We start from the raw sequence: 13,157 nt of genomic DNA, 5'->3' as shown, positions 1-13,157 counted from the left end.
CCACCCAAAGCGCATGTGCATCTGGCAGCTCGCACTCAACCCGATGCCAGTGAGATTCATGCGCCACGTCACGTGTGTTGATAGTTCGTTTCTTTTCACAACTGAGCTGATTTGTCCCACCGTATGGACACAAAGGGCTTGTCCTTTAGCCTTTAGGAACATCTGGGCAGCTTCCGGTTTAGGCTGTAATGAACACAGACTGTCCGCACCCACCCCAAGCAGTTTGATGGGCCTCTACTCCCATTTCTCTTGGGAAAAGTCTCAGGAGCACAAAGGCTGGGTCACGCAGTAGCTCTATGCTTAACTTTATAAGAAACAAACTATTTTTCCAAAATGGTCTTAGGGTCATACGCTCCCACCAGCAGAGATGGAGAGCTGGGGCCACTCCGTCCTACCCCGAGCAGCACTTGGCGACTTGGTGCTTATCATTGTTATGAGTGTCACTGATCGGTGTCTCCCCTCCTCCGCCCCAGGTGATCCGGACAGACACCTTCAAGCACCTACGGCATCTGGAGATCCTGCAGCTGAGCAAAAACCTGGTGCGAAAGATCGAGGTGGGTGCCTTCAACGGGCTGCCCAGCCTGAACACGCTGGAGCTGTTCGACAACCGGCTGACGACGGTGCCCACGCAGGCCTTCGAGTACCTGTCCAAGCTGCGGGAGCTCTGGCTGCGCAACAACCCCATAGAGAGCATCCCCTCGTACGCCTTCAACCGCGTGCCCTCGCTGCGGCGCCTCGACCTGGGTGAGCTCAAGCGGCTGGAGTACATCTCGGAGGCGGCCTTCGAGGGCTTGGTCAACCTGCGCTACCTCAACCTGGGCATGTGCAACCTCAAGGACATCCCCAACTTGACAGCCCTGGTGCGCCTGGAGGAGCTGGAGCTGTCGGGCAACCGGCTGGACCTGATCCGCCCCGGCTCCTTCCAGGGCCTCACCAGCCTGCGCAAGCTGTGGCTGATGCACGCCCAGGTGGCCACCATCGAGCGCAACGCCTTCGACGACCTCAAGTCGCTGGAGGAGCTCAACCTGTCCCACAACAACCTGATGTCGCTGCCCCACGACCTCTTCACGCCCCTGCACCGCCTCGAGCGCGTCCACCTCAACCATAATCCCTGGCACTGCAACTGTGATGTGCTCTGGCTCAGCTGGTGGCTCAAGGAGACGGTGCCCAGCAACACTACGTGCTGCGCCCGCTGCCACGCGCCCGCCGGCCTCAAGGGGCGCTACATCGGCGAGCTGGACCAGTCGCACTTCACCTGCTACGCGCCGGTCATCGTAGAGCCGCCCACGGACCTCAACGTCACCGAGGGCATGGCCGCTGAGCTCAAGTGCCGCACGGGGACCTCCATGACCTCGGTCAACTGGTTGACGCCCAACGGCACCCTCATGACCCATGGCTCCTACCGCGTGCGCATCTCCGTCCTGCACGACGGCACGCTCAATTTCACCAATGTCACCGTGCAGGACACGGGCCAGTATACGTGCATGGTGACGAACTCGGCGGGCAACACCACCGCCTCAGCCACGCTCAACGTCTCGGCCGTGGACCCCGTGGTGGCCGGTGGTGCTGCTGGCAGCGGGGGCAGCCCTGGGGGCGGCGGGGGCGGCGGCGGGGGCAGTGGTGGCTACACCTACTTCACCACGGTGACCGTGGAGACCCTGGAGACGCAACCTGGAGAGGAGACCCTGCAGACGCGGGGGACGGAGAAGGAGCCTCCAGGGCCCACTACGGATGGCATCTGGGGTGGGGGCCGGCCTGGAGATGCGGCTGGCCCGGCCTCATCATCCACTACGGCTCCTGCCCCGCGCTCCTCTCGACCAACGGAGAAGGCATTCACGGTGCCCATCACGGACGTGACGGAGAACGCCCTCAAGGACCTGGACGACGTCATGAAGACCACCAAGATCATCATCGGCTGCTTTGTGGCCATCACGTTCATGGCCGCCGTGATGCTCGTGGCCTTCTACAAGCTGCGCAAGCAGCACCAGCTCCACAAACACCACGGGCCCACGCGCACCGTGGAGATCATCAACGTGGAAGACGAGCTGCCCGCCGCCTCGGCTGTGTCTGTGGCTACTGCAGCAGCCGTGGCCGGCGGCGGTGTCGGCGGGGACAGCCACCTGGCCCTGCCCGCCCTGGAGCGCGACCACCTCAACCACCACCACTATGTGGCGGCCGCCTTCAAGGCACACTACAGCAGCAACCCCAGCGGCGGGGGTTGCGGGGGCAAGGGCCCGCCAGGCCTCAACTCCATCCACGAACCTCTGCTCTTCAAGAGCGGCTCCAAGGAGAACGTGCAAGAGACGCAGATCTGATGCCGCCACCGCTGGGTGGGGGACAGGGCTCGGGCCAGACTGGGACCCTCCCCACAGACCTAGCCCCAGGGACCGCCTGGGGAAGGTCAGGGAAGATGGGCTCAGAGCCTGTCTGGACCCCAGGGCAGCTGGCCCTGCGAGGACAGGGTGGGGCCCCCCAGTGTGGAGCCCCATGTTTCCCACCTCGCCCCATCCCCAGTGACCAGAGGGGATGCAGGATTCAGAACTGGCCAGAATCCCCCCACCCCCACCCCAGGCTTTTCCTTTTGGCTCTCCTGCCAACCGTCCCAGCCCTCCACCTTCCAGGGGAGAGAAAAGCTTTTTTGAGGGGTGTCCTTTGCCCTCACCCACAACAACCCTCCTTTTATGGTTCATTTTTTGCAGTTTGACGCCTGTCCCCCCACCCCACCCATCCAACCTCGAAACTGAAGAGACAGACACGTGGTCATCAGCACCTCCAGACACCCTGGCCCTGCCCCAGTCCTGAGCCCACTCCCACCCCTAGACCCATTGCCTGGGGGTGGGCAGCCTCAGCCGGCCCCCACCCCACCCCAGCCCTCACCCACCCCACAGACTCTTTTGATACTGAAGGGAGGTTTGCGTCAACGACTACCTGCTCTGTAATTACTTTAAAAAAAAAAACACGGAAAAAGTAAAAAAAATATTTTTTTTTGGTCATGAAAGCATGGAAGAGAGAGAAAACAAAGTGAATGTGGATGGGAGTAAAATGAAAGGATGCGGGGACTGGCCCTCTGGGTGTTGAGACCCCTCACTCTTTGCCTTGGAGGCCCCAGGAGGGGCTTGGTCACCTGGCACATTAGTATTTAATCTCCCTGAAGTCCATTTGAGGCAGGTCCTATGGTCTCCCTGCCACCATTTCTGCAGAAATGGAGGGGCTCATATTAGTTTTATGAGGTTGCCATAGCCAAGTCACAAAAACTGAGTGGCCCAGAGCAGCATGAATGTAGCATCTCATTGGGTCAGGATGCAGAAGTCCGAGATCAGGGTGGCCAACGCCCTCTGGTCACCCCAGACGTGCCTTGGCTGGCGGCAGCTTCACCCAAACCTCCACCTGGCATCTGCCCTGCATCTCCACGTCATCTTCCCTCTGGGCCATCCATCTCTGTGTCCCAAGTCCCCCTTTCTGTAAGGACACGGGTCATCCGGGGTGAGGGCCCTTCCTACTCGAGTGTCACTTCACTTGATCATCTCTGCAAAGAAGGCTGTGTCCAGATAAGGTCACCCTCGCAGGTCCCGGTCAGAACTTCAACATGTCTTATAGGGGGAAACAATTCAACCCATTACAGAGCCAAACCAGAGTGTCTGCCTCCACTGCAAACCTATTCAATGCACTGCCCAGGGAAAGTGGATCATGGTGAAGAAAACAGGGTGCAGGAAACGGGACAAGAGGTGCTCCAGCAGCAGCCAAGTCCTGCAGACAGGAGGGAGCTGCACTGTCTTGTAAAGGCAGAGACAGGAGGGCTGGGGTCCCGGCCTGGGGAGAGGGAGGGGCTATGCTCAGGGCAGAGGCTGCTTATAGAAGCCCCAGAGGGACAGGAGCCAGTGAGTGGGAGCAAACCCAGGGGTCCGCTGGGGTCAGTGGGCAGCTGTTGGTGGGGTCGGGATGGGGGGGGGCAAGGTCCTGTTGTTGTTTCAGCCTCTAGGTAGCTGGGCTGCCGTCTGTGCTGTTGAGACAGCAGAGGCCAATGAGGAAGCAGGTGCACTCAGGATGAGGCCCAGCCATAGCCATGCAGAGCCAGGCCAAGCTCTCAGCCCCCTTTCTCCCGTCACCTCAGCCCAGCCTGGCTCCATACATAGCGGGTCGGGGTGCTGCGAGGGACACCCAGGCCCCATGGATTTGAGGACAGAGATGGAGGTCCATGGGAAGCCCCACAACCCTACCCAGGGCCCTGTTTCTGCCCCACAGCTTCTTATCTCTCCCGCCCCTGCTGCTCTCACAGCAAACTCGTATCTGCAGAGACAGCAGCTGCCAGGGCTGGAGTCTTGGGGCCCTATCTGTCTGCGCCTGTCTGCTCTACCGCCTGTGGACTTGGGACTCCCCCTCGCTCCCTCTTTCAAGCTCTTTCTCCCTCGTCCTCTTTCAGAGCCATCCTGGTTGCCATGGCAACACTGCAGCGAGTACCAGGTGGTGGCTGGGGGCAGGGAGCCAGCACTGCCGCAGCCTCCACTTCCGATGCCAGGCACCCACGAGGCACACTGGCTGGGGCTCATTTTGGGGGGCACTTGGCCTCTCCAGGCCTCACAGGCTTCTCCTTGACCAAGAGGAGGTGGGGAAGAGAGGAGAGGGACAGTGTGAGGGTGAGAATACAACATGGGTAGGGGTGCCTGCGGCATGGCGGTAGGGGAAGGAGAGGATGAAAGGGGAGAAGTCAAGGTGGACTGAGGGAGGTTCCGGACAGGGCTGGGAGACGGCCGAACTCCAACTCCTGCTGTTTTGTGGGGAGATGAGGAATGACCAGGCCAGGCCTCCTTGGGACCTTGTGGTGGGTGGGGAGACAGCCTGGCCTGGCTGGGGATAGAGCAGCCAGCCCTGATGAGGTGGGGGCAGGGCTGGAAGGATGGTGGTCCAGGGAGGCTGAGAGACAGAGGCAGAGCAGGACAGGGACCAGAGACAGACGCAGAGACTAAAAGGGAGGATGCAGACAAGAAACACAGTGCCCAGGCTGGGGGAGTGGCCACCAGGGTGGGGGTCGGAAATGCAGGAGCAAGGGGACAGACTGAGAGCCCAGAGTCCCTGTCACCATCGCTCTTCCCTGCTCTCAACCCTCAACCCCCACCCCAAGCAGGATGCAGTTTCCATGACAACCGGGCCAGCCAGAAAGGGGGCAGGGGACTGCAGAGGAAATTTTCCACATCAGCAGGAAGGGAGGAGGGTGTGATGGAGGGAAAGAGCTGGCCCGTACAATGGAGGCCACGCAGGGACCCAGGAGCCCAAAATCATCACGCCCACTGCCCCCAGGATTCTCACCCCACCCCCACCCAGCAAATTGGCACCCTCACCTCCTCATCCCTGGACCGCTGTGGGGGAAGGGAGAACGCTCCGGGAGAGGCTCAAGGGTCAAATGTCCAAAGATCAGCAGCTGCCCAGGCCTTCTGTGTGGGGGGCAGGCTGGCAGAAGCTGACAGAGCTTGGACTGCAGACCACCAGATTCAAGGACATGGCCCTTGACAGGGTCCCACGGAGGGTGGGGGTGGTGGGCTACGGCCGTCTTGGTGAGTCCTTGACTATTTGGAGCCTCTTCCTAAGGCCCCTTCCTGAAGCCCCAGAAGCCCTTGTGTCTGCCACAAACAGCTTTCATATGTTTTTACCTATGTCCTGGCTGTGTGTCAGCCTGGACAGCTTCCCCTCCCCACCGCGGAGCTCCGTCCCCCTTGCCCCCTCTCTGAGTCTGTTGTCTCCTCTGAGTCTCTGTCCCCTACTCTCTGAGTCTCCTTCCCTCTTTCCAGGACAGTCCCTGGTCTCCCACCTGCTGACTCAGGGGCCAGAACTGGGCCTACAACTTGTTTTTGTCTGGAATCGTGACCCAAGACGAATGGCAGGGACTGTGCCCTACTCCCTGCAGCTCCAGGACCTCGCTGCCCTTGGGGAGAGGTCAGTAACCTCGCCATGAGAGAGTGGGTCCCCCAGAGAGAAGCTCCTGTTCTGGTCTCCTTTAGCTGCTGTGATCTCAGACAATCCCCTTACTTACCCTCTCTGGGCCTTGGTTTACCTAAATTTGAAATAGGACAAGCCCACCCATTCCGTTTCCCCTCCTGGGCCAGGGTGAAGAGTGACAGGCCTCTATAGATTGAGGAAATCTGGACAGAGGAGGTCTAATGCCTCTCCAAGGCTCTCTCCATCTCTCCCCTCTGCCAGGCACCCTGACCTTGTGGTAGAAGTGGCCCATCCCAAAATAATCCACGAATCTGGGGCACAGATCCTGCGCCATGCTAACCTCCTGGTGAGCCCTGCCTCTTCCTCCTTGGCCCCCCACCTGACCCCAAAGAGGGATGGTCCCCTGACCCCTACCCCTCCTACTTTCACCCACCCCAGGTGGGGTCCCCCTCAGCCTTGGCTGACCAGGCCACAGAGCAGCAGCTTCTGGAGGCCTCAAAGCGCTGGGACCATGCTGTGTTTGTGGCCCGGGGAGCCCTGTGGGGCACTGAAGACATCAGCAGATTGGATTCAGCTGGAGGCCTCCAGGTGAGGGCCTGCTGAGATCCCCAGAAACTGGAGGGACCCTGCAGAGACCCCTAGTCCGCCTGACCCTGGCTCTCATTTCCAGAGCCTCCGTGTCACTATGGCCACACATCCCGATGGCTTCCGGCTGGAGGGACCCCTGGCTGCAGCACACAGCACTGGGCCTCGCACTGTGCTCTATGAAGGCCCCGTCCGTGGGCTCTGCCCTTTTGCCCCCCGCAATTCTAACACCATGGCAGCTGCTGCCCTGGCAGCCCCCAGCCTGGGCTTCGACGGTGTGACTGGGGTGCTTGTGGCGGATCTCAGGTGAGCTGAGCTGACCAGGGGGTTGGGCTGGGGGCAGGCCTGCCAGACTGACCACACTGCCTGCCCCAGCCTCACAGACATGCATGTGGTGGATGTGGAGCTAAGCGGACCCCCAGGCCCCACGGGACGAAGCTTTGCTGTGCACACCCACAGAGAGAACCCTGCTGAGCCAGGCGCTGTCACCGGTTCTGCCACTGTCACTGCCTTCTGGCGCAGCCTCCTGGGTATGGCCTGGCCCCTCCTTAGTGATAGTGGCCCCGGTCCCCAAGCCATGGGCTCTAGATCTGTAGTTCTAATTTTGTCTTTGTTGATTTATCTTATATCCGAGTCGCCTTAACCTTCTACGCCATGACTTTGAATCTCTCTCTCTCTCCACTCCCCAGGACTCTGTCCCTCTCTCTGGGTCTCTGCCTCTCTCTAGGTCTTCCTCCGCTCCACACTGGTCTCCAGGTGTTTGTCTCTCCTTTCTCTGTCTCAACCTTCCATTCCCCCCGTATCTCCCCCGCAGGCTGCTGCCAGCTACCTTCCAGGCCAGGAATCCATCTCTGCTGAGAAGTCACCTCCTCTCTTCCCCCGCCCCCCTCGAAAAGACATCCTCGTCTTATTTACTTCCCCACCACCACAGTCGTGCGGCTGCCATGGTCTCAGTTTCCCCGCACCTCCCTCCTGTCTCAGTAAAGACTGGAGGTTCTCACTGCACAGCCTGGTGTCTCTCCTTCCCTGCTACCTTTCTGTGACGTCACCCGCGCCTGCACACTACGCATCAGGGGGCAGGCACACCTGGGAGCAAAATGCCTGGAAGCTATCGCGAGAGCCTATCCACTACGTTTCCCAGAATCCTCTGAGCAGGAAGCGGGAGAAGTAGTGAGTGAAGGCGAGGGCCTTTGCAGGGCCCACTGCCGAGATTCACCGCAAACAGCGACGGAAGTGGCCCTCCAGCGTTCTCAGGCCAATAGCAGATTTCCGGGCCGCGCTGCGCAAACGTTCCGGCGGAGCAAGAGCCCTTACGGGGGGCCGCCGGGAGTCGTAGTCTGGAACGCGGTGGATGCCGGGAGCTGTAGTCTGTGCCGTCTGCCCAGTCAGCGCCGTGCTTCCCGCCCCGCACTCGGATCCCAGAACCGCCGCCCAGGGGGATGCGGGAGCCCCTGGTTCCGGGGAGCAGAGAGGCAGGCGGGGTGAGGGGCGTTTCCTGGCAACGGGCAAACGCCGCGGTTGGGGTACGGGTTGGGGAAATGACTGTTATTTGGAGAGCGGGCCCTGTTGCCAGGTGACAGGACGAAAAAACCCTGTTTTTTAGTGACGGGGGAGGGGAGTCGTCTGTTGCTAGGCGACCAGAAGAGACCCTGTTACCTAGAGACAGAGGAGGAGGATTCTCTGTTGCTAAGTAACCAGAGGAGAGACTTGTTACCTAGTGGGGTTGGGGGGGGGGAATCTCTGTTGCTAGGTAACCAGAGAGGGAACCTGTTAACCTACGAGACAGGAGAGGAGGTGTTGCTCTGTAGCTAGGTGACCACTATAGGACCCTTTCACTTAGGGATGTAGTGGGGGTGGTCCTCTGTTGCTAAGTGAGCAGAAAAGGGAGCCTTTTTCCTAAGAAGTGGAGATGTTAGTACCCTGTTGCTATGAGAGTGACTAGGGAGCAGGGTCAGGGGCCCAGTGTCCCCTTAGGCTGCACTCAACCCCATCCCCGTGTTAATGGTGGTACCCTCAGAGCCTGCTCTCAGTTGGGGCCTCCAGATCCTGGTTCCCTGAGCATCTTCTCCCGTGCACCCCAAGCAGGAGCAGAGGGCGGCATGTCCCAGGGCCCAGGAGCGCAGCCAAGCCCACCCTCTGTTTACCACGAGCGGCAGCGCCTGGAGCTGTGTGCCATCCATGCCCTCAACAACGTCCTCCAGCAGCAGCTCTTTAGCCAGGAGGCTGCCGATGAGATCTGCAAGAGGTGAACATCACCTACTGGGGACCCTGGAGAAGCAGGGCTCACAAAGGGAGAACCACCCATCTGAGTCTTTGTGAGGCAGAGGCAAACCCAGGGGCTTGCTGCTGCCCCATCACCGGCCTGGGCTGGACCCTGGGACTCAGAAGTGGACATCACACACCTGGCTGTCCCCGGGCCTCACCCCAACTCAGGCCTCATCCTCTTTTATCTGGGCCTTCGTCCCCAGCTCACCTTCTCTTCTCTAGGCCCCTGGTCCTCACTTCCCCTCTGGCCTCCCAGCTTCCTGTTTTTAATCTCCCATCTATTCTACACACACCCCAGTGCTGCTAGGTCTGCCCTACCCCCCAATCACAGCCCTCCCAACTCCCCAGCACCCCTGGGAGAAGTCCCAAGACCCGCAGGCTGATATCCAAGGCCCTGCATGCTCTGCTCCCCCCCTGCCTCTCAGCTTCATGCCTCACTACTCCCCCAAACCACATTCCTCTCCAGGGATGAAGGAGCCCACTGTGATGCCTCTGGGCCTTTGCATGGCCTGTTCTCTCTGCCTGGCATGACTTCCTTCTCACTATCCAAGATTTCAAACACTTCTTTATTATCTTTCTGCCTACCTCCCCCCCACACACACACACATACACACACATACACACACATCCCTGGCCCCAGCTCAGGCCCCATCGTCCCCTGGGCCCTCCCCTCAGCCTCCAGTCTTCATTCCAGTCAGGTCCTCACATGAGCCTACACCCAGAGGTGACCCTGTGATCTCTTGCTCACAGCCCTTCTGTGCCCCACCTCCCCCCACCAGCCACCTCAGGCTGAGTCTCAGCCCCTCAGACTGATTATTAGAGAACTGACTCATCTCCCCTGTCATTCCAAACAGGGACAGATCACCTCTTTCATTCCAAGGCTAGGCTGGAAACCCAGAGTCCAATATCCAATATGAGGGTGGCCAGGGGAACAGATACACAGAAAAATAATACGCAAACTTTCCCTTCCCCTTCCCCTCCCCTGCCTTGCCCACCAAGGGCCCAGAGAGACAACAAAGGTACTGTTTGTTCAGAGGTGGCAGGGCCCAGAGAGACAAATGGTGGCTGGGTGGCCCTTCTGGCTAGGGGACAGCTGGAGGAAAGGCTGGGGCAGAAGCACAAGAGATGTGGGGAACAGGTGGCTGGGAAGGGGTGGAGGAGACTGAGGCTAGGAGACCACAGAGAGCTGACTATGTGGGACCTTGAAGGCTAGGCTGAGGGGCTGGGACTTTATCCTGTGATCACGGGCACAAGGGAGGGCTGGGAGCCGAGAGGGGCAAGGTCAGCGCCAGGCTTGGAAGGAGCCCCTGGGCCCTGTGGGAAATGGACTGGAAGGGGAGACTGAAGGCTGGCTGAGAGTCCAGGTGGAGGAAGACAAGGCCTGAGCTGGGAGCTTTGGTTGGAAGACAGAAGAGAGAGTTGGAGGACAGGGAGAACAAGGCTTGGAACTGATGAGAGAGGAGTTCAAAGGCTGGTCGACTCACTAGGCCTGTGACTCTCGTGCTTTGTGGGGAGGCTAGGGTCTTCAGCTCAGGCTCTGACCACCCTTCCCCCAACCAGGTTGGCCCCTGACTCCCGGCTGAACCCCCATCGCAGCCTCCTGGGCACTGGCAACTATGATGTCAACGTGATCATGGCTGCCCTGCAGGGGCTGGGCCTGGCCGCTGTGTGGTGGGACAGAAGGAGGTGGGACCCAAAGCACTGCATCATGTGTGCTGGGCGTGGCATAGTGGGTGTGGTGTGGTGATAGTGAGTGTGGGATGGAGGGAGGAGGAGGGGAATGCATGGGTCAGAAGGAGGGAGGGAGAGAGGGGTAGATGGGGGAAGGTTTGCATGGTGGATAATGGCTGGCAGACTGATGGGTTAGAGGTCAAAGAAGGACATGTGGGTGACTAGACAGTCAGCAAATATTGACAGATAGATGCTGGGTAAATTCATGATAATTGGGTGACGAACTGGCTGGCGAATGGGTGGTTGGATGTGTTGGGTAGATGGTGACTGGGTGATGGGCTGTATGAATGGATTGGTGAGTGAGTTTAGTTGATAGGTAGTGTTTGGGCAGATGAGTGGTGGATGGGTATATGAATGGGTAGTGGATGGATCGTGGATGGGAGGTGGATGGACCGTGGATGGGCGGTGGATGGATCGTGGATGGGCGGTGGGTGGATCGTGGATGGGCGGTGGATGGGCCGTGGATGGGCGGTGGGTGGATGGATCGTGGGTGGGCGGTGGGTGGGCGGTGGATGGATCGTGGGTGGGCGGTGGATGGGCCGTGGATGGGCGGTGGGTGGATGGATCGTGGGTGGGCGGTGGATGGGCGGTGGATGGATCGTGGGTGGGCGGTGGATGGGCGGTGGATGGGCGGTGGATGGATCGTGGGTGGGCGGTGGATGGGCGGTGGATGGATCGTGGATGGGCGGTGGATGGATCGTGGGTAGGTGGTGGATGGGCGGTGGATGGATCGTGGATGGGCGGTGGATGGATCGTGGATGGGCGGTGGATGGGCGGTGGATGGATCATGGATGGGCGGTGGATGGATCGTGGGTAGGTGGTGGATGGGCGGTGGATGGATCGTGGATGGGCGGTGGATGGGCGGTGGATGGGCGGTGGATGGATCGTGGATGGGCGGTGGATGGATTGTGGGTGGGCGGTGGATGGATCGTGGATGGGCGGTGGATGGATCGTGGATGGGCGGTGGATGGATCGTGGATGGGCGGTGGATGGGCGGTGGATGGATCGTGGATGGGCGGTGGATGGATCGTGGATGGGCAGTGGATGGATCGTGGATGGGCGGTGGATGGATCGTGGATGGGCGGTGGATGGATCGTGGATGGGCGGTGGATGGGCGGTGGATGGATCGTGGATGGGCGGTGGATGGATCGTGGATGGGCGGTGGATGGGCGGTGGATGGATCGTGGATGGGCGGTGGATGGATCGTGGATGGGCGGTGGATGGATCGTGGATGGGCGGTGGATGGATCGTGGATGGGCGGCGGGTGGATCGTGGATTATGGATGGATAATGGATAGATCAATGGTGGATGTGTGAAGAGCAAATGGAGAGTTGGGTGGATGGTGGAGAAGTTGTCTGGTAGATGATCGTTTGGGGCTTGGATGGGTGGGTGTTGGTAGGATGAGCGTAGAAGGTCAGCTGCATGGTGGCTGGGGGTTCTGATGAGTGGGTGGGTGGTGGTGGATGGGTAAGTAGGTGGGTAATGGATCGATGGGTGGCAGATGGGGGAAGAATGAGTCCCTGTTGGGTGGCTGGGTGAACGAGTGAAAAGGAAACAAAGGGTGGGCTGTTCAAGGAGAGTCCTCGGGTGGCTTGGGCAGCACACTCAGTAATGTTGAGCCCTGACCATGGTGTTTCTGCCCCACCTGCACAGACCCCTGTCCCAGCTGGCCCTGCCCCAGGTGCTGGGGCTGATTCTGAACCTGCCCTCGCCCGTGTCACTGGGGCTGCTGACCCTGCCGCTGCGCCGGCGGCACTGGGTAGCCCTGCGCCAGGTGGACGGTGTCTACTACAACCTGGACTCCAAGCTGCGGGCACCCCAGGCCCTGGGGGACGAGGACGGCGTCAGGTGAGGGGGGATGACTAGGCCTTTTACCCCAAGAGGCAACGCCCGGGCCCCCTGGGGCTCAGTCTCCCCATTTCTCTGCCCAGGGCCTTCCTGGAGGCTTCCCTGGCTCAGGGCCTGTGCCAAGTGCTGCTGGTGGTGACCAAGGAGGTGGAGGACATGGGCTGCTGGCTGCGGACAGACTGACCCAGCCAAGGAGGATCCACGGCTGCCCGCCCTGCGAGGCCCTGCCTGTCCACGTTCGTCTCCCGCGCAGGAAAGGACCCGGACTTCACTTCATGGGCTCTACGGGGCTTTAGCCCCTTCCCTGCTCCCAGTGCCGCTGCTGCCTCAATAAATGTGCTGATTTGCTCCTGGCCTGGCCGGCTTCGGATGTGGGGTGGTTTTCTGTTAGTTGTTCTCGTTATCAGCACGTCTGGTCACCCAGGGGGGCCACACCAGCCCAAGTGCCGTCTCCCTGCTGCCCCCCAGCTTTTTGGCCTCCTGTGGTCACACAGCCCTGGGCCTCCATTCTCTCCATGCCCTGTGAGGCCCTCATTCCAGTGGGGGGTGGGGAGGACCAGAAGCCAACGTCTAGAGCAGGAGTCCCCAAATTTTTTACACAGGGGGCCAGTTCACTGTCCCTCAGACCGTTGGGAGGGCTGGACTATAAAAAAAACTATCCCTATGCACACTGCATATATCTTATTTTAAAGTAAAAAAACAAAATGGGAACAAATACAATATTTAAAATAAAGAACAAGTAAATTTAAATCAACAAACTGAGCAGTATTTCAATGGGAACTATGCTCCTCTCACTG

General features: G+C 59.8%; 3 protein-coding genes across 9 annotated transcripts in view; all 3 read left to right on the top strand.

Moving 5' to 3' along the window:
* The window catches only part of LRRC4B (leucine rich repeat containing 4B), a 39,251-nt gene extending 36,305 nt beyond the window's left edge, over positions 1-2,946 (top strand). For both annotated transcript variants that reach the window (XM_066374100.1, XM_066374102.1), the window contains exon 3: positions 474-2,946. In XM_066374100.1, the coding sequence (XP_066230197.1) occupies positions 474-2,315 (1,842 nt within the window). In that variant the 3' untranslated portion in view covers positions 2,316-2,946. The remainder of the gene's footprint in view (positions 1-473) is intronic.
* Positions 2,947-5,379: 2,433 nt separating this feature from the next.
* On the top strand, positions 5,380-7,597 carry ASPDH (aspartate dehydrogenase domain containing). Its single transcript, XM_066374113.1, has 7 exons — positions 5,380-5,549; positions 5,784-5,928; positions 6,193-6,277; positions 6,370-6,519; positions 6,602-6,822; positions 6,892-7,046; positions 7,331-7,597. Exons 1-7 carry the CDS (start codon positions 5,399-5,401, stop codon positions 7,372-7,374), a joined length of 951 nt encoding a protein of 316 aa, XP_066230210.1. The 5' UTR covers positions 5,380-5,398; the 3' UTR covers positions 7,375-7,597.
* Positions 7,598-7,656: 59 nt separating this feature from the next.
* JOSD2 (Josephin domain containing 2) lies at positions 7,657-12,715 on the top strand. 6 transcript variants are annotated; one of them, XM_066374134.1, is made up of 5 exons: positions 7,657-7,997; positions 8,534-8,761; positions 10,342-10,467; positions 12,166-12,360; positions 12,444-12,715. In XM_066374134.1, the coding sequence occupies exons 2-5, from the start codon at positions 8,616-8,618 to the stop codon at positions 12,541-12,543; spliced, it is 567 nt and encodes a 188-aa protein (XP_066230231.1). In that variant the 5' UTR covers positions 7,657-7,997; positions 8,534-8,615; the 3' UTR covers positions 12,544-12,715. The 6 variants fall into 6 exon arrangements, with proteins under 6 accessions (XP_066230231.1, XP_066230229.1, XP_066230226.1 ...); XM_066374132.1 differs by having other exon boundaries at positions 7,741-7,988; positions 8,599-8,761; XM_066374129.1 differs by having other exon boundaries at positions 7,741-8,039; positions 8,602-8,761.
* The last annotated feature ends 442 nt before the right edge of the window (positions 12,716-13,157 follow it).

Source organism: Saccopteryx leptura, chromosome 3, assembly GCF_036850995.1.
Source record: "Saccopteryx leptura isolate mSacLep1 chromosome 3, mSacLep1_pri_phased_curated, whole genome shotgun sequence".
Lineage (NCBI taxonomy): Eukaryota > Metazoa > Chordata > Mammalia > Chiroptera > Emballonuridae > Saccopteryx > Saccopteryx leptura.
This window is presented reverse-complemented; position numbering and strand designations above follow the sequence as displayed.